Source organism: Mustela putorius, unplaced genomic scaffold, assembly GCF_011764305.1.
Source record: "Mustela putorius furo isolate JIRA1106 unplaced genomic scaffold, ASM1176430v1.1 tig00000129_pilon_pilon_pilon, whole genome shotgun sequence".
NCBI lineage: Eukaryota > Metazoa > Chordata > Mammalia > Carnivora > Mustelidae > Mustela > Mustela putorius.
The window spans coordinates 38,222,425-38,242,414 of record NW_025421290.1 but is presented as its reverse complement, the minus strand read 5'-3'; the positions used below and the strand labels follow the sequence as shown (position 1 = coordinate 38,242,414).

Sequence of the window (19,990 nt, the reverse complement as noted above, 5' to 3'; positions counted from 1 at the left end):
CTATACATGGGGTGTATGTTATGTGGGATACCACTACAGCAGACTGAATAATTAATATGCCAAACACATACTACCATTTAACAAGCATATGATACTGCTGAGATGATTAAGTTCATTTAAAAGTTTGGCTGAATTCGTTCACCATTTATGTTCTGTGAAAGTAAATCATCAGTGAGAAATAAGACATTTTTAATATTAAAAATTATATTCAAATTTGGGAATCCCTACTTTATAGACCATAGATTCACTGACAAATTATCTGTTTTTTGGAGGACTGGAGATTGAGGGTAAATAAGATGCCAGCCTTCAGGTTGACTCTTGGAAAGGAGCTTTATGAAAAATGTTCAACTGTAAGTAAAAGGAAGGAGAAAACCCACTGGACTGGGTTTTATATATATGTAATGGGCAAAAAAGCAAGTCCTGAGAGGTTCTAAACTGGGAGGGGAATTTTAAGAATGAATGTAAGGGAGAGGACACTCGGGAAATAATTCCAATAGCAGTTTCCCAAAGAGAAGCTACAGAAAATGCTTGGCTTACAGAACCCTACTTTAGCCTTTCTGAAGATGTTAATTATTAAGTTTATATACACATTATATATAGCTTACATATTTATATAGGAGATAATAAAATTTTCTTAGCTCAAATAAACTTTATTGATCTGCAGTAAATCACACAGAACCTTTTCTCTAATTTATCACGGGTAACTTGCCATACTTTAAAACTGAAGAAAATGGAAGAATTATTGCCAATTCAGACAAAGATACGCAATACACCTAAAATGGTTTCTGCTAGCATTTATTTGAGAAAATTTACACAAAAATCTCCAATCCAACATTTACAAGTGAATCTGTAGAAATCCCACATGCCTCTTTCCATTAAGCAAACAGACAAATGGCTAATGACAGGAATTTATGATAAAGGTATTAACAGCGCTTAAACTGTATCATTCCCCTATCTGTATTATACAGACTGTGTTGAAAAGGCTCGAAATGGCGGAAAGCAGAAAAACTCTTCATTTTTAAAGCTGATTTACTCTTGCACTAGACTTCTATCAAAGGCAAATAATTTTTACTTTTCTGATAAAATGAAGGTGTAATTATCAATGAACTTTAAACTGAAAGCACAAGTGTCTGAGCTGGTATTTTTGACATGTGAGTAAAAAGGAAAGAATGGAAAAAAAAATCTGTTTCACAAAGTCACACTCAGAAACAGAAACATCATTGAAATAAAATATTCTCCTCTCCTACCTTTTGCTTTGCCATTTTGTCAAAACAGAAAAACTTTCATTGCTTCTGAAAAAGGGGAAAGGCACCATTCAGAAATATGAGAGTTTCTTATTAGGCTAAAGGTACTGAACAAAATTTAACCTTTAGACCTCTAAGAATGGATCTGACCCACAAATATGGTTATTCTCTTCCCTACTTGAATGTATCCTCTGTCATCTAGTGTATGTAATACCACAGATGGACTTTCTCAACATCCATTGTCCTTATGTTCAGGATTTGGCCTCCAGGTTCTCAGGAGCCATACCCAATTCCCACCAGCAGATGGCAATGTTGTACAAGTTAATGCCACACCAAAGGCATTCACAGAAGTCAAGAGTGGGGGATAAAGGGCTTTCGGGTTCACAGTAGCTGGAACATTAACAGCCTGAGATTTTAACAACATAACTCACTCCCTCTTTTACTTTTGTATTTTACCCTGGTCATCACAACAGTGTTGTAAATTCTAATGCACTGCTTAACCGCAAGCTATATGCCCTAAGTCCTGTAATTCTTGCCTCTGCAGTTAGACAAAGCCCTGTAACAGCCAGCAGGGGTTAAGGGAGTACAGAAAGGACAGTCTCCTAATCCATTTTCCTGGGTGAAATGGAGAATTTTCAAGTGACATTATTTTTCTTAACTGTCCACAAACATGCTCATTTGTAACCATACCTTTGCTTACTTAATGGCCTTGAGGTGCCTTACATTCCCATAGTAATTCTTGGCTTTGTGTTTGCAACATTCAGTTTCAAGTATTTGTTCTATTCATAATCCTCCTAGATGTGTTTTTTCTTAGACCGCAAATGTCTTAATTTGCTAGATGGAACACATAAGGACAGGAATTAAGTGGGTGACCGGCCACATAAGAGTAGTTGGTAAATTTTACTTGTATTTTCCTTGCTAGAAATTATGTTAAAAATTCAAGCAACCACATATCTGACAAAGAACTTGTATCCAGGATATATAAGGAACTCTGTAACTTAGTAGAAAAAACAAGCTAATTAGAAAGTGCGTAAAAAGGATAGGAAAGGATCTTTCATTGAGGAAGATATATGGACAATAAATAAGCACATGAAAAGATGCTCAACATCATCTGCCATTAGGAAAATGCAAATTAAAACCATAATGAGGCGTTACTAGACACACCTATGAGAATGACTACAATAAAAAATAACAATAGCAAGTACTGGAGAGGATTTGGAGAAACTGGACTGGTCACATGTTGCTGGTGGGAAGGCAAAATGGCAGTCACTCCAAGAAGAGAGTAGGATGGTTTCTTACAAAAATAAACACGTGCTTATCATACAACCCAGCAACTGCCCTCTTGGGCATTTATTTATCCCAGAGAAATGAGAATTTATGTTCACATGAAAACCTGTACATGAATGTTCACAGCAGCTTTAGTAGAAATGGCCAAAAACTGACAATGACCCAATGTCCTTCAATGGGGGAATGGTTAAACAAACTGTGGTACCTGCGTACCATGAAACAGTCCTTAGCAATAAAAAGAAGCAAGTCATTGATAACATGCAGCAATGTGGATGGATTTCAAGGGAATTATGCTGAGTTTTAAAAGCCAATCTCAAAAGGTTACATACTGTATGATTCCATTTATAAAACATTCTTGAAATGACAAAATTAGAGATGGAGAACAGATTAGTGGTTGCCAGAAGTTGGGGCTTTGGGGGAAAGAAGGGAGCTGGCTATGGTTATAAAAGTAGTAGTACAGGGATACGAGAGTTGGGACTGTTCTCTATCTTGCAGTGGTGATCACACAAATCCACACCTGATAAAACTGCACAGAGCTAAACACACATAAATACACAAAAGAGGTTCGAGCAGTTGAGCACAAATATTTTAATTCTCTAAAATGAAGTCCTCTTTAAGAGTTATGTACAGTACAAAGCTCATTTCTATGAGGTGTCCATCTGTCACCCTTTCAAGAGACATGAATTTATGAAAGGAAATCACCAGAAGCTACCTAAACATTTCAGCTAAGGGTCAAGAGAAAGCGAAGTGTGTTTTCACAAAGAAATCCAAAGAGGACAATCAGAATGAAACAAGTTCAACATGGTCATACAAACCTTCGTAAAGAACTAAAGTGGAAGCCCAAGCTGGTGAGCAAGTAGGAAAAGGAAAGAAAACATGGTTCAAACAGATCACAGGAGGAAACCCAGTACAAATGCTGACTTTGGCATTACCTAGGTAACCCCTATTTTTTGTTATAGAGGACTCTAATAATAGTCCTATCGTTGCAAAACTAGTCCCAATGCTACCAAGTTAAAAAGAAGTCTCTCACTGACTTGTTGGGTGTAGGCAGTAACCCCTGTCCTCCCACACCAAAAGAGATCAGTTCTGGCAAGAAAGCTCCAATGTGCCTTGACAGTGCTGTTAGTAGGATGCCCTAGGTCAGGCATGTCCCAGTGATGTTCAGCCAGCCGAGATACACGGTGGGAGGAGACTGGGCCTTATTACTCAATCAACTTCTTGGCCTTGAAGAAGCGACGCAGGTAGAAGACCTGCCAGGTGGCTAGTCCAATGAGGCAGAACATTGAAAAGATGCTGAAGTACAGGACCCGAGTGTTTGTTGACTCTAAAAAAACAAAAGTGTTATAAGGCAATGAAGTGAGGCTCAGCAGGCTACACAGCGCGAGGGGGGAAAGTAAATAATTAACTTCACTCAGTCCCTAGACCTGACAGTAGATTTTGGATTGTTTTTTCTTAAAAAAGTTCACTGTTCTAGAAGAAAAAAAAAAATTCACTGTTCTACATATAAATGTTAGAAATTACAAAGATTACTACTGTCAGTTTGATACTCAATAGGCTGAGAATATGGTCAACTGCATACCACAGAAATTTCTATTCCCTTGAAAATCTAACAAAGCTCATGTACCTGGACAAGCAGCAACACTGAAGTAAGGGATCATCCCATTCCCCCATCCCTATCTGGCAAAACTGAGAAAAGAGCTCGGTCCCCTTTATGAAGAAACCAGAGCTGCTCTCCCCTCACCATTGGTATCTCGCATCTCCTCCTCTCGCTTCTTCATGTAGGCAAAATCGTTAACGATGGATTCTGAAAGGTCTTCTAAGCGTCGGAGCTCCACCTCTAAAGGCTTGAGCTTCTCAACCTTGGCAATCTGGAAAAGAAAGGAATTATGAACCCACTCCTTGACAAAACTGCTTTAGTCTAGAACACAAGGCGACAGATGAGTCTTTGAAAAGTTTCACCAAACCCGGGGCACTTGGCTGGCTCGGTTGGTAGAGCATGTGACTTTATCTCAGGGTTGTGGGTTTGGGCCCCACGTTAGATGTAGAGGTTACTTAAAAATAAAATCTTAAAAAAAAGTTTTACCAAACTTAAAATCTTTTTTGTTACCACTCTAACATATTTTAAAATCGGGGCTTCTTTCTGCACAGACTGTTCCTATGTTTCCATCTCAGACTTTTTTGATACTTTAACTTTGATTAAAACCTCCTTGGAAGTACTATAGTATGGTAGGTTATAAAGAGAAATATTTTCCCAAGATTTCTTATTTTATTGTTTAAAAGATTTTATTATTTATTTAAGAGAGACACAGCAAGAGAGGGAACACAAGCTGGGGAGGGGGAGAGGAGAAGCAGGTTTTACACGGACCTTCTACTCATGTCCAAGAAAGAAACAACATTTATCAGCAGTTGGAGTCATTATTAGTCAGACGTGATTTTAAAAGAAACCCTCCAAATTCCCAATACACAATGCACAGGAATGAGAGTATATCTAACTATAACATCAAGATAACAACTCAAACGATAACAACTCAAACTATAAAATTAGAGAATTCTGGTTTGCTCCTTTAAATCCCACAATAGCTTTAGGGTTTATATTGGAGCTCCAGAGCCCAAATGAATACTAGCTTTGCTAAAAAACCAAAAAACAAAAAAGGCAAAAACAAAGAACACTACAATTTTTTTAAAAGAATTACATAGCCAGTTATCAAAAGAAATCTCTGAGGACTTCCCTGTATGCTAAAGAAGGAAGGATGTGAGAAAGGAATGAACTGTTTTCCTTTCTCAGCCCTGACCACGGTGAAACCTCCAAGAGTACCTAGTAACTAAAGGCAGATATGACAAAAGCAAAGATTTCATTATTCAATTTTTGGTTTTTTTCCTATCAATCTAAGACTCTGATTTACTTTTAAAAATGAGGATATGCCACCAGAGTTTTCTAGATCTTAACTCATATACCAGTTGCTCTTAGATCTTTTCTACATAGAGAATTCATCAAAAATTCTTTTTCTGTGGGTGCCTGATGGCTCAGTTAAGCGTCTGCCTTCAACTCAGCTCATGATCCCGAGGTCCTAGGATCGAGCCCCTCGTCGTGCTCTCTGCTCAGTGGGGAGTCTGCTTCTCCCTTTCCCTCTGCTCCCCTGCTCATGCTCTCTCTCACTCTCTCTCAAATAAATAAATAAAATCTTTAAAAATTTTTTTCTGTATCTGCTTTACTCTTTATTTATTTTATGCTCTCTATAGAACTCCCTACCTTTTCTTCTCTTTTGTCCAATTCACCTTCTTTGTTCTTTTACAGTTAATGTTAACAGCAGTTAACATGGGATGAATAGAAGAGTTTAAGGGTGTTCTTATGCTCTCTTTGCGCATCTACATTCTGCACTGAACATGTGAAGTTACTGAAAAATTAAAGTTATTTGGGGAAACCTGGGTGGCTCAGATGATTAAGCATCTGTCTTTGGCTCAGTCTGAGATCTCCAGGTCCTGGGATCAAGCCCCACATCTGGCTCCCAGTTCAGTGGGGAGTCTTGCTTCTCCTTCTCCCTCTGCCTCTCCCCCTGCTTGTGCTCTCTTTGCCTCTCTTTCTCTCTCAAATGAATAAGTAAAATCTTAGAAAAAACATTTAAAAAGTCACTTAAAATAAAACTAGAAATTGCTGTTAGAATGTGGATATAAAAATTAAGTATTTATTTATTTATTTATATATTTTTAAAGACTTTACTTATTTGAGAAAGAGAGAGCACAAGCAGGCAGAGTGGCAGGCAGAGGGAGAGAGAGAAGATGACTCTGATGTGGGACTCGATCCCAGGACCCTGGGATCATGACCTGAGCCAAAGGCAGCCATTTAACCAACTGAGCCACATAGGCATCCCTTAAGCTTATATTTAAATAAGGTACATAAAGTGTGATGACTCTGCAATGATCTACCTAAGTTTTCTTAGACTAGATGTACATTTTCTTACATTCGTAAAGTGTTGGCTTAGAATAAATGACATGACTGACAGCTAGAAACAGAATGAAGCTAACGGACTGTAACATTTAACTAATGGTTAGTTAATGCATTTAGCTAACTCTCCTAGCTTAATGCCCAAATGCCAAATTTTGTCATTAATTTAGAATACATACCTGTTCATCTCGTATAGAGCCACAGAGCAAAAAAATTCCCCAGGGAAAAGATATCAATACAAGATATATATAATAAGCTCAGCTTTCACCTGTTTAATACTTTCCCTCCTGGTTTATACTTTTATCTCCAAAGCTTCCTGAATGAGATAGTATAAAAGCAATGGCATGAAATTTCTTTAGCAACAAATGATTTAGGGTTCTCTAAATAGAAACTTGCAAAAAGAACTGGGAATGAAACTATGGCCATGCCTCTACCAGCTGAAAATATTCTTTATTTTAAAGATTTTATTTATTTGAAGGGGAGGGGAAGCAAGCACAAGCAGGGGGAGCCACAGAGGGAGAGGGATTAAACAGGCTCCCCACTAAGCAAGGAGCCCAACAGGACCCTGCAATCCTGACCTGAGCTGATAGCAGAAGCTTAACCAACTAAGCCACCCAAGCGCCCCTGAAAATATTCTTTAAAAAAATATTCTTTAAAAAAAAGGAAAAAAATATATATATATTATATTGAAAACTACTTCTAATCCTCCTCACCTTTTTTGTTAAATGACAATAGGCCAAATGCCTAAAACCTGAAATGCTCTAAAACCTGAAAAACCGAGTAAACCTGGTGTTCAGGATGGCCTTTGTAGATTACAGACCAAAAATCCTGCTCCCAATCCTTTCCTTTTCTGATGTTTCATTTATTTTTTTGTTGTACAAGCAACACATAAACATGCTCTCTTGCTACACATGTCAACTATTCAGAAGCAAAGGGAACAAAAACAAAAAGCCTACCTTCTTCACATGGCTCCTCAATTTCCATTACTCACACATTCCTTCTCAAAGGTAACCATGGTCATGCATTTGGTGTGTATCTTTCTAGACCTTGCTAGAAAGATACACGCTATTTATGCTTTGGTGTGCATATAAATGTACACAGAAACACACAATTAAAAATATATTTATTAATGGGGGTCTAACTGCACACATTGTCCACAGCTTGCTTTTTTTCATTTAATAAGATCTTTCCAGGGGCACCTGGGTGGCTCAGTGGGTTAAGCCTCTGCCTTTGGCTCAGGTCATGATCCCAGGGGCCTGGGATCGAGTCCCGCATAGGGCTCTCTGCTCAGCAGGGAGCCTGCTTCTCCTCATCTCTCTCTCTGTCTGTCTCTCTGCCTATTTGTGATCTCTCTCTGTGTCAAATAAATAAATAAAATCTTAAAAAAAAAAAATAAGATCTTTCCAAAAACTTATGTGCTTATAGATTCACCTTTTCTTCTTAACTGCTACCCAGGATTCCATACTGCCTACAGGTCATTGTTTACTTAATCATTCAATTCCCCAACTTTTTTCCAGTAGAGGCACTACTCCAAACTCTAGTTCTATTCATAACCACACAGCCCAATTCCCATTTTCCTGATGTTTGAAATGTTGTTGATGTTATTTCCTCAATGAAATAACCCTTACTCAACCCTTTCCTTAATTTGGTAAATTATTTTCAGCCTTCTATGAGTGGGATGAAGGTCTCTTTCCCTAAAACACATCTCTGCCTAACAAACAGCTTTATTTACTTGATATTTATTTTAAATCTAGGAAAGTTAAAGAAGTGCCAAGAAACTAAAACAATGTTGAAAACCAACTTTCTATTCCAACCATCTAACACATTGTGGATACTCAATGGAAAGTAACAGTAATAATGGATTTATTTTTACATTTAATCTACCCCTAGAGATTAAAAAAAAATGTACAAAGTGGTCTTTAAAAAAAGACAAAAACATTTTAAGACCCTAACCACAGTGCTTTCTTGAGTGCTTACTATGTGCAAGGAATAAAGATAAATGATGATCTCTGCTCCTAAGAAGCTCATAGTCTGGTGGGGAGGCTCATATAAAAAGCTATAACCATAATATAAGGCATTATATATTAACTTCTACAACACAGGCACACATTAAAAGTGAAAAGGAAAGAAAATAGCCCAAGATTAATCATAGCTGCAAGGATAAAGGAAAGCTTAACAGGAAGTGGGGGAGGTGGGTCTCACAAATGCCGCAGGATTTTCAAAGAGATGAGAGAGAAAGACATTCAAGGCTGAGGGGAACTTGCAAACCAAAACACGGAGGGAGGACACTGCAGGCAGACCTTGTTTAGATTGTACATTGTCTGATGTGTGTGCGCGTACTCAACACACACCCATTCTTGGGGGAGGGTGATTGGTAATCGCAAATATAATGCTCAAAAATTCAGGTGGAGCTCAACTGAGCAGAGGATGAAGAAAGTAGTATAAAGAATTAGATCTATCAGTATATATCCACAATGTGTATATATTTTATCCCTTATAATCTTGCTTAATCCTCATAACCCTACATAAGGTGAATATTATTATCCCTAAAATTTTCAGATGAGTAAATTACAATTCAAAGTGTTAAATAACTTGCCCAAGTTCTCAGAGCTTGATGGGAGTGAAGACTGGAATCCAAGTCTGAATTTATATTTTATTCTAAAGGTAATAAAAGTTGATGAAGGAGACTAGCAGACTCCAGTAAGTTTTTTCTGGATCAAAGGTTAAGTGATCAAGCTGTATTAGGCCACAAGGATCTGGGTAAGTTGTCCAGTTTATTAGTCAAACTTCCCTGGTTTCATGCTGCTATTTTAATTTTTACAGACTAAGAGAGTAAAAATGTTATGCAAATTGTCATCACTATTCTTTTTTTTTTTTTTAAAGATTTTATTTATTAATTTGACAGACAGAGATCACAAGTAGGCAGAGAAGCAGGCAGAGAGAGAGGGAGAAGCAGGCTCCCTGCTGAGCAGAGAGCCCAATGCGGGCTCGATCCCAGGACCCTGGGATCATGACCTGAGCCAAAGGCAGAGGCTTTAACCCACTGAGCCACCCAGGCGCCCCTTGTCATCACTACTCTCAGGAAGACCCTCTTCGCTTGCCCAGGACTAAGTATTCAATGAGTATCATCAAGACTTTTATCATAGTCAGTACAAAAAGGTAACAAGAACATCTGTATCAAAAATTCTCACGGACTATTGTTCTGCTCTTCCTAAAATGTGTGATTTAATGTTCAAAGTGTCTGTAAGAATGTGAAATTACACCTGTTTCACGCCGGCACGCCATTATCCCAGTCTACTTCCTTCTCTCTCCTTAGGCTGGAAGGGTGATCTGTATTTTGCCAACAGCTTGATGAAAGCAAAGCCTACTTGACGTTATGTACCAGAGGTTGTCCACTAGAGGGTAGCATTCCCCCTGTAAACTGTACAATGGCCATTCAATGAAGAGTACTAAAGCTACAAAGGAGTTCATTTGACAAATGAAACTGAAGTTTATGCAGTTATCAAGTCCACTGGGTGAACACCAGGCCTAGCAGATCCACGGTCTCTTGAACGCCTAGACAAGGTCACCAGAGCATTTATTCAGCATCAGAACTGCAAAGTTCTGCTGCTGTAAAATGCAAGCAAAATCATACCTTTGACTTCCAAAAGCCTATCTGCTCAGTGTACCCAAATCCTTCCTATCTTTCAAGCCTTAACCATGCTTCCTTTAACCACTTCCATCAACACCAACTCTCTCTTTCCTAAAGTCCTACAACACTCAGACCGTGCCACATAATTAATAATCATACACTGTCATAGTCACATTGTTTTTTCCCCAGCTAGTCTGGCCCCTAAACTCACACAATGTATACTTTGTGCAGCATCCCCATTTGATGCCTTCTTCAGAGGAGCCAAGTTTCTCATAGGAGATTAATAAGTGTTGTTGGTGTCCCGAAGCAAGGCTTCTTCAGAGAACTCTGCATCTACTCTGACCCAGTGTTCAGGAGAAAGTCTTCCCTATCATGCTAACTCTCATCTGTGGTGGTCAGGACAGCTTGGAAAAGCTGCAATTCAGAAAGCTTTTCCCTGCATATTTCCAAAAATACGTGAAATAAGACTTCATTTATTTATTTGACAGACAGAGATCAGAAGTAGGCAGAGGCAGGCAGAGAGAGAGGGAAGCAGGCTCCCCGCCGAGCAGACAGCCTGACACGGGCTTGATCCCAGGACCCTGGGACCATGACCCAAGCCGAAGGCAGAGGCCCCAACCCACTGAGACCCAGGCGCCCCCAAATTACCCTTATTTTTTTTTTAAGATTATTTATTTATTTATTTGAGAGAGAGGCGGTGAGAGGGAGCATGAACGAGGAGAAGGTCAGAGAGAGAAGCAGAATTCCCGTGGAGCTGGGAGCCTGATGCGGGGCTTGATCCTGGTCCCGGGATCATGACCTGAGCCGAAAGCAGTCGTCCAACCAACTGAGCCACTCAGGCGTCCCCCAAATTACCCTTCTTAAGCCATATCCAAATCTTCCACTGCCCTAGTGATGACTTGAACCTAGAATTCAGAGTTATATGTAATTACACCAAGGAAACGTTCTCTGAAAAACTTCTTAAAACACACATGAAACCGTACTCTATATAGAGAATTATTGGATTGTTTTCCTTGGTAGAGCACTGAAACTCAAGAGAAGCTTCTTGGGATAAGCCAATTTCAGTCAAATTGCTGTTACCTCCACAGTCCCCACCAGAGCCCCCCAAATTTTAGAAGAGTAACAGTGGAGATCATCTAGTCTCCATAATGAAGATAAAGAAGGCAGACCTCAGCCAAAGACAAGTCTACTTGTGTGGGGAGATATGTGAATCACAAGCCTTTTCACAGAGGCTCAAAAGGTCAAGAATGTGCCAGCATACGGCCAGACTATATGGCCAATCTTAGGGTTATATGGAATTTAGCATGATCCTATTTACTTTATCAGAGTTTTCAGAAAGGGTAGGCAAAGGGAGCAAAATCTACTGAACTAACCAAGCTAAGGGTCCGGTTCCTTGCCCATACATTATTCCATTTAGCTCATGTTGAAAGAAGTATTTTGGAGCTAGTACACAGAACCAGAGTTCTTCCTCCCTAAGGGCACTCACAAAAAGTAGAACTTTTGGAAAGTCTTCAGCTGTTGCTCCAACAAGGGCAACGGTTTTTGGTATACACGTTGACAGCAAATGACACACTAACAGAACTCACAGGCACAACAGGATTTGAGTTGTGCTGAAAATGCCACATCAAGAAGGGACATAAACTGCCCCAGAGTTAGAGGATGGGTCAGATAGCTCCTTCTTCGTGGGATAGTTACTGCCTTCATTTCTGCAACTGCAGGATCAGACAATTAGTTCTCCTAAGCAGCTGCTCTAGTTCCACAGACCACAAACTCAAAACAAAACAAAACAAACAAACAAACAAAAAACCAAAAAAACCAAAACCAACTGGCTCAATTCACATACCGACTCTAAAGAGATGTGCCCCCCTCACCCCCAACCATGGGCAAAGACAGTGGTGAAAGGTCCTTAAAATTCAACACAGGAAATAAAAAGTGCTTTATTTCTGAGGACATAAGCATTCTGAACTCTTTAAAGAATTCAAACTACGAGACTCTATGCTTCTTTATAACAAGACAACTATTCCAGCTTCTAAATATCATCTTACATTTGTACTGTTTACATACTAACTTCACATGCACTGATTAAGTAAATCCTCTCTAACAATTTAGCAGGCACTGGAGCCCTCTGGCCCAGCTACTGAAACACTGACTACTATTCAATTTTACAAAATCGCAAGGGACTTTAGAATCATGAAGCCCACAACTGCAAGGGAGAAACTTAAAGAAATGTGCCACCTCCCCAAAGCCAAATGGTTATACCAATAGGCCCAAATCCTCTGGAGATAAAAGCTATTACTTCAAGGGCCTGAAATTAAATGCCTCAGAACCTCTACATACACTCAGTGCTCTCTGGTAATTAACCAAAGAACAAGTGTTTCTATTATTCATGTTCTTGTCACAGGCATTTGCTGAGACAAGTAACAGCTATTTCTAAGCAAGATTCAAGGGAGCCTAGCCACTGACTGAGGAAAGGGCTGCTTTTGGCCTGTGTTGAAACCACTTCTCTGCCTCAGTTTGCTTTTGGCGGGCCGGGGGGAGGGGGGCTGGCTGGTGGTAAGATCGCCAAAAAGAGTAGTAGCAGGAGTTAGTTTCTTGGTTAAGAAACAGAATTTAGAGCTGTGTTGTAACTATGTGCGTAAGGACGCTTAAGACGTGCCAGACTTCCAAAGCAGGAAGCAGGCAAAGGAAGTGCTGTGGTTTCCTTTCTGCTAGGGATTCCCCTCTTGGGTTAAGCAGAAGGTCAGGAAAGATAAAAGCCCTTCCCCAATGTCAACAAAGTCCAAGGATGGTAGACATTCCAGGAGGAACAGTTCTAACATGCTTTGTGACAGAGATGTCCACATCATTTTCCATGTAAACTCACAAAAATGCCCTCTGTTTTAGAGGGGAAAATGGTATTTAATGTCTAATCAAGTGCCCTATTGCTTAATATAATGGCAGCCATCGTATCAGGAGGAAAAAGTTACAACAGGTAAAATTTCTGGTGTAACAATGCACGCTGGCTTAGAGAGTGGTGTCAGGTTAACAAGACAGCAGCAGTCATCGAAAACTGAAAATCATCTTCTACCTCAGAATAACTGCAACAAGGTTTTCTCTTTACCTTATAATAGCATTTTTACAACATCTTATTTAAATATAATTAAGATTGCCCTCAACCGTCAAAGTTTAAAAAGGATTATTTCAATTTACTCTTCATTTCATCAAATAAAGAGGCTCTCTTGCTTTCTTTCTGTTTTTTAACTAAACCAGCTTAGACACAGAAACAAAGCAATTCAAAGTCTCTACCAGGAACTATCTTCCATTCACTACCTCTAGCGCCTCCCTCCCTCTTGTTGATCACCTACAAATAACTCAGCCTTGTGTTCTTCTACTGGACATCTGAACTATGAAAAAGAGGAAAGACTTGAGCTGCAATTGTTGTACTGCTACTTCCTGTTGGAGAATTAGCTGTCACTTCCAATCTTCTTCCATTTTAGGACATTTCCCTCCCAGGTCCTGACCAAAGATGGAGCAACGTTCTGTGGGTCCACCAGTCCCAGAAAATTCTCTCAAATCACTTAAATCAACTTTCTTCTATTTAGCTTACATTCTTTAAAACAACATTTACATTTCCTGTCCCCCACCTCTTCTTCATACCTTCAGGTCCTGTTGTAAGATTTCTGATCTGGGTAAAAACACTCAACTTTCTGTAAAGACCAATCCTCCAGTCTTAAATAGTTCTTGTGGCTTTGGGGATTTTTAAAAGGTTTTATTTATTTGAGAGAAAGAAAGAGAGAGAAAGTACACCTACAAGCAGGGGGAGGAGGAGGAGAGGGAGAAGGCGACTCTCCACCGAACAGGGAGCCCAACATGGGGCTCAATCGCAGGGCCCTGAGATCATGACCTAAGTTGAAGGCAGATGCTTAACGAACTGAGCCACCCAGGGGTCCCTACACACCAACACTGTCTATGGGGTAGTTGGTTCAGTCATTTGGCTGAAGCCACAGCCAGAATTATTGTTCAAGGCTGTTAACACAACTTTTTGTATCCATAAGATTGTAGCTGGTTGTCACATGACTGCTGAGAAAACAAAAGCCTTCTGGGCAAAGCACAGCCAATTGGCCTGACTGGGTCACAGAAGCCTCATAGCACAGCACACTACTACTGGCTGTTAGAGCAGGACATACCTCTTCGTAATTTTTCGCCTCCACTCCATGCTTCATGTCTAGAATCACGAGTTGATCAGGTATCCGCCCTGTTCCTGAGAAAGAAATCAAAAGATTCATTGTGTAGAATATTTAAAATTCCGGGAAATCACCCACCCACCCTCCCTCTCTCTAACCCCTACCCTCTCAATAGAGGGAAACAGCCACAACTCCTCCCCCTACTCAGCTGCAGAAAATTCCTGGCTCTGGCTAAAATCACAAGCATTCCAGACAAAGCCTCTATCTGTGTGGGGTGCCGGAAAGCAACGAGAACATGCTGCTGGCAAACATCTCTGAGCCGGCAGGACACAAGACACTGCAGCTGGCACTGCACAGGGACAGGAGAGCAGAAGAGACAACGCAGAGGCTTACTGGATTAGGAAATAAAAGTCAAGTCAAAACAGTGTAAAACTGAGTGGTATATGGACCAACTAAGACTGCAAGGTATATTCCCACATCTGAAAAGAGTGCCCTGTCAAATTTTGGAAAAAAAAAAAAAAAAAAAGGATTATTGGGTATATGCTAAGCTTGGATTTACTTAACATAAACATGAGTACTGAAAACATCACAGAATTTAGCTAATATTCCACTTTAATTCAAGCCTTTTGGTTCAATGTAAGGACATTTCAGTAGGTCGGTAAAATGTTATAGGACCCACAAAACACTTAAAAGAGAAACAGCCCAAGAACACTTGTAAAGAAGAGTACAATTTTCAGGGACGTTACTTAGAAAGAGAAATGTCTATTTGGGACAGGAATGCCAACAGAGCTAGGCTCATATTAGAAAAGGTAAACGGATTCAACTTGATCAGAAAAGAATTTAATCTTAAATCAACAGGTAGGAGAGATAAAAAGAGTCAAGCGTCCCAGAAAACTGCTCAGCCTCAGTCCCCACGAATTCATGTAATTATCTGTGAAATAGAAAACTGCCCCCATGGGGGGCACCTGAGTGGCTCATTTGATGAAGTGTCCGCCTTTGGCTCAGATCATGATCCCAGAGTCCCGGGACATCCCGTCAGGCTCAGAGCCTGCTTCTCCCTCTGCCTGCCACTCCCCCTGCTTGTGCGCTCGTGCTCTCTCTCTCTCTCTCTCTCTCTCGCTCTCTGACAAAAAAATAAATAAATAAATTCTTTTTAAAAACCCTGCCTACATGGAATTAGGAGTTTAGGGCAACAGTGCCACTTAAGCAAGGGAGTTCTTACAAGCTACAAGCCAGAGAGAATAGTACTACACTCTGCGTCTTGAAGCTTCTGAAATTGACTGAAATCAATTCAATAACTACTCAGTGAGAACATACTAGGTGACTGAATTACAATCTCTGCCTTCAAATAATTCGATGGGGATCTAAGACAAGCATGCGTAAGAGCTACGATCCAAATGCAAAGCAGTAAAAATCTGAAGAGGAAAAAAACCAGTTCAGATAATCCCAGCTATGGAGTAGCTGTGGACAGACTTTACTAAATAGAGAGAGCACCTTTAGTCAAGGACAATGTACTCTAGGCAAAGGGCAAAAAAAGCACAGGCAAGGGCTCAAACACTGAAATGAGTATGGATGTTTAAAAGACAGTTAAGAAGTTCTTTTAGACAGATTAGAAGGATCAACCTGAAAAGCAACAGAGGGGCGCCCGGTTGACTCAGTTGGTAGCACATGTGGCTCTTGGTCTTGGGTTGAGTTTGAGCCCCACACTGGGTGTTAAGAGATTAGTCAAAAATAAAATAAAAATCTTTAAAAAAATGCACATCAGGGGCACCTGTGTGGCTCAGATGGTTAAGCATCTGCCTTCAGCTTAGGTCATGATCCCAGGATCCTGGGACTGACTCCCGTCAGGCTCTTTGGTCAGCAGGGAGCCTGCTTCTCCATCTGTCTGCCATTCCCCCTGCTCATGCTCTGTCTCTCTCTCTAACAAATAAGCAAATAAAAATCTTGGGGTGCCTGGGTGGCTCAGTTTGGGTGTCTGCCTTCAGCTCAGTCATGATCCCAAGATTTGGGAATTAAGCCCTGCATCAGGCTCCCTGCTCACTGCTTCTCCCTCTTCTGCTCCATCTGCTAATATTCCCTCTCTTGCTGTCTCTCTGTCAAATAAATAAACAAAATATTCAAAAATAAATAAAAATAAATCTTTTCAAAAATGTAAATTATAAAAAAAGAGCGAGAAAGAAAAAGAAATAACACTACTTAGGTAGGGCTAAAAAACTAAGTCACAGATGCCTTCTGAGCATTAAACCAGTCAGTCTGCAAAACAAAACAAAAAGTGGCACCCAGAGAGAGAGATCTATTCTCTCAAATCCAATTCGTAATCGTGATCACAGCACTGGCCCAGAACAGATGCAGTGCAGATTTTTGCTTCTCCTTCCTCATTTAAAAAATTATGAAACTGAATCAGCTTACAACCCCACCCGGCCCAAAAGATGAAAATATTTTCTTCTTAACAGACTCTTCCCAGCATCTCTCTGTTGCCACAGCACAGCATTAGCATTATTCAAACACAAGTGAAACCATGAAACCACAGACCTCTGGCTATTCTCAGTCTAGACCACAGGGTCTCTTGCACAGACCAGCTAGCCTAGCCCCTTAGCTGACTTCATGGCCCTAAAGGGTCCCTTTTGTTAAAAACAAAACAAAACAAACACTAAACTTCTCTGCATTTCTCTGTCAAATGGACAATTTCTTTTTCTTTTTTTTTTTTTTTAAGATTTTATTTATTTATTTGACAGAGATCACAAGTAGGCAGAGAGAGGAGGAAGCAGGCTCCCCACTGAGCAGAGAGCGCTATGCTGGGCTCCATCCCAGGACCCTGGGATCATGACCTGAGCCAAAGACAGAGGCTTTAACCCACTGAGCCACTCAGGCACCCCAAATGGACAATTTCTTAAAAGCTACCCCAAAGACTACAAGGAATCTTGTTTCCATATCAATATAAATGAAGAAATTGAGTGCTGACTATACTGTTGTGTGTATACATTTACACATATATACACACACACATATGTATTTGGGAGGTACAACAGGGGGAGAGGGAGACAGAAAATCTTACACAGGCTCCACGGCCAGCACGGAGCCCAATGCAGGGCTTGATCCCAGGCCTGAGATCACTCATGACCTGAGCCAAAATCAAGAGCAGCCACTTAACCCACTGGGCCACCCAGGCGCCCTGACACAATCCATGATTTAAAAGAATTCACATTTGTGTGGTGACAGATACAGACACAGAAGATATTCTGAAAGAAGTATCAGTATAACTCAATGATAGGCTGAAAAAGGCAAGAACAACTTCAAAATGTGAGCCCAAGCAACTGGGAGGTAGTTAACACTAGTAAGAGGGGGAATTCGTTTGAAAGGGAGGCTTGTGAACACAGTCTGAGACACTTTGGTTTTTGAGGCAAGAGTGGCACAACCATATGGAAATGTCTAGAATATAGTTGAGACATCCTGGAACTGGCACCAGTGGGAGCAGACAGAAGGATATCAGTGATGAGATCACCATTAAAATCCTTTAATCTTTAAAAATTTTTCATCTATTCGCCCATTTACTTCTGGCAAACTCCGTTAGCTTTTAGGCTAAATTGACCAACTTTAGATCAAGGGAGTCAATTCTTTTTTTTTTTTTTTAAGGGAGTCAATTCTTGATGAACTGTCCAAAGCAGCTGGTTTGTCTGCCGTCCTGGGAAGGGAATCTACTGACACTGTTAGCCAAGGTGCTCGCTCTTCTTCCAGAATCCTATGTTCTGAATATTCTACAAATGTAAAACTGGCAGAAGTCCTTTTGCTACTACACAGAAGAAGCCCGAGACTAAAATTAAATGGAGGCAAGAAAGGAAACACTGAGAGGTAGAGTTCCAATGACACTGTTAAAACACCAAGATGCAGCTGTGCCTGAGGTCAGCACCACACTGCAAACTCCCCAGTTCAGAGAGTCCAACGATCTATCTCTTCTTTTTCTTTAAGATACTTTGAGTTTTCACGTTCTACAGCCCCAAAGGGTCCCAACTAATGTAGCAAGTATAAACGCATTAAGCTTTTAGAGTCTAGTGTCCTTTAAGCTAATGAATAGGGAGTAAAAAGGACTCTGCCTTTTCACCCATTACTAAGCACAGAAGCCACTAAGTATTCAGACTGAACAGTACTATGGGGTCTTGACCTTGAGATGCACAGAAGAATCCACACCAAGACAGAACTAGAAAAATGCTCTGGAGACCGAAAGTATTTCTAACTTTGCCATATACTGTTTGTCAGACAGGCCTTATTTCTAATCCTTGAGAAAATGTGTCACTAGCATATATATAAATGCATTATATTCCAGCATCTATATGAAATTCGCCTCTATGATTCAAGCCAGATATGTCACAGCATTGAAGAAATGCCTACTCCTGTACACGAAGAAGTCAGGTGATTAGCCAACTTTCACTCTTATGTGTGAAAGACATAAACAAATGTAGTTTCCTTTTCCTAATAGCCCAAGAGAGAAAGTTCATGCTCTAACTTGAGAGGAGACACTTAATTCAGGGAAAACACTGATTACTTACCCTTGCTCTCAAAACACACTTCAAACATGTCATAATCTTCAGTGGTAAAGGCAAATTTCCCCTTGGTTGCATCTTCCTTGGAGTATAGAATATGACCAGCAGAATCTGTGATCTAAAATAAAAGGTAAGTAAGAATAGGAAGCAAATAACACTGGGAAAGAGAACTTAATAGAAACTGGAGAATGGGAAGAAACAAAGTTTAGGAGACAGTTGTTATTTCTCATTATGATGACTATGTTCAGTCCATTCTTACAGACAGGAACTGGATTAGAAGATAAAACCCAAATACAGCAAATTTCTTTCCTTCAAACATACATATAGCCACACTTAAGGCTAAAACGTCACTGCTACTGAATGTCTTACCATACTAAAAAGGCAATAAAACGGATATAAATTGGGCTTATTAGCAAAAGTTTGCTATAGAAAAAGTATACCAGTATCAATATCTAGAGAGAGACAGATCACAAAAATGAAGAGGACAATTACCACAAAAAGGAGAAAGACACAGAAGAACACATGTCTTCTAGGATCACAGGGGAAGTGAGGGAAAAATGAAACAAGACAAAACCAGACAAGGAGATAAAACTTAGGAGACTCTTGGTCTCAGGAAACAAACTGAAGGTTGCTGGAGAGGAGGAGGGGGCTCGGAGGGATGAGGTAGCAGTGCGATCGACACTGGGGAAGGTATGTGCTATGGTGAGTGCTGTGAATTGTGGAAGACCAACGAATCACAGACCTGTACCCCAGTACCCCTAAAACAAGTAATACATTATATGTTTAAAACAAACACATCTCTTCTATAAAACAAATTTTGATGGGGTAGAGGTAGAGGCAGAGAATGGAAATGAGATATCTGATGCAAAAAGAGAAGGAAAGAAGCCATGTGTGGAAAAGAAAGTCTGGAAGATCGACTCTAAATTTCACATCAATTATGTCAGTGGTCAAATGGGGTGGCAGAAAGACATGGGGAATAAACAAGAAATCTGTCCTTAAAAAGACATCCTTGGCTTCTACCAGTGATAATTTCTTTCTTCTAGGTTGTTAGCTTTAGTTCTCCAAACGGAAACTGCTCCATTGGCAGAGAATGGCCTGTAAGTGCAGATGATGTGGCATACACTGGTAAGTGAACGGTCACATATAAAACAAGGGAATGACACAGTAGTATGATACACTGGATT

The 19,990-nt window shown here is 40.1% G+C and overlaps 1 protein-coding gene across 1 annotated transcript in view; it reads right to left on the bottom strand.

Annotated features, from left to right (window-relative positions):
* Positions 1-779: 779 nt before the first annotated feature.
* TMED10 (transmembrane p24 trafficking protein 10) overlaps positions 780-19,990 on the bottom strand; it is a 40,271-nt gene continuing 21,060 nt past the window's right edge. The window contains exons 2-5 of the mRNA XM_004739235.3: positions 18,813-18,924; positions 14,272-14,345; positions 4,273-4,399; positions 780-3,855 (exon numbers count right to left, since the gene is read on the bottom strand). Coding sequence (XP_004739292.1) covers positions 3,734-3,855; positions 4,273-4,399; positions 14,272-14,345; positions 18,813-18,924 — 435 coding nt within the window. The 3' untranslated portion in view covers positions 780-3,733. The remainder of the gene's footprint in view (positions 3,856-4,272; positions 4,400-14,271; positions 14,346-18,812; positions 18,925-19,990) is intronic.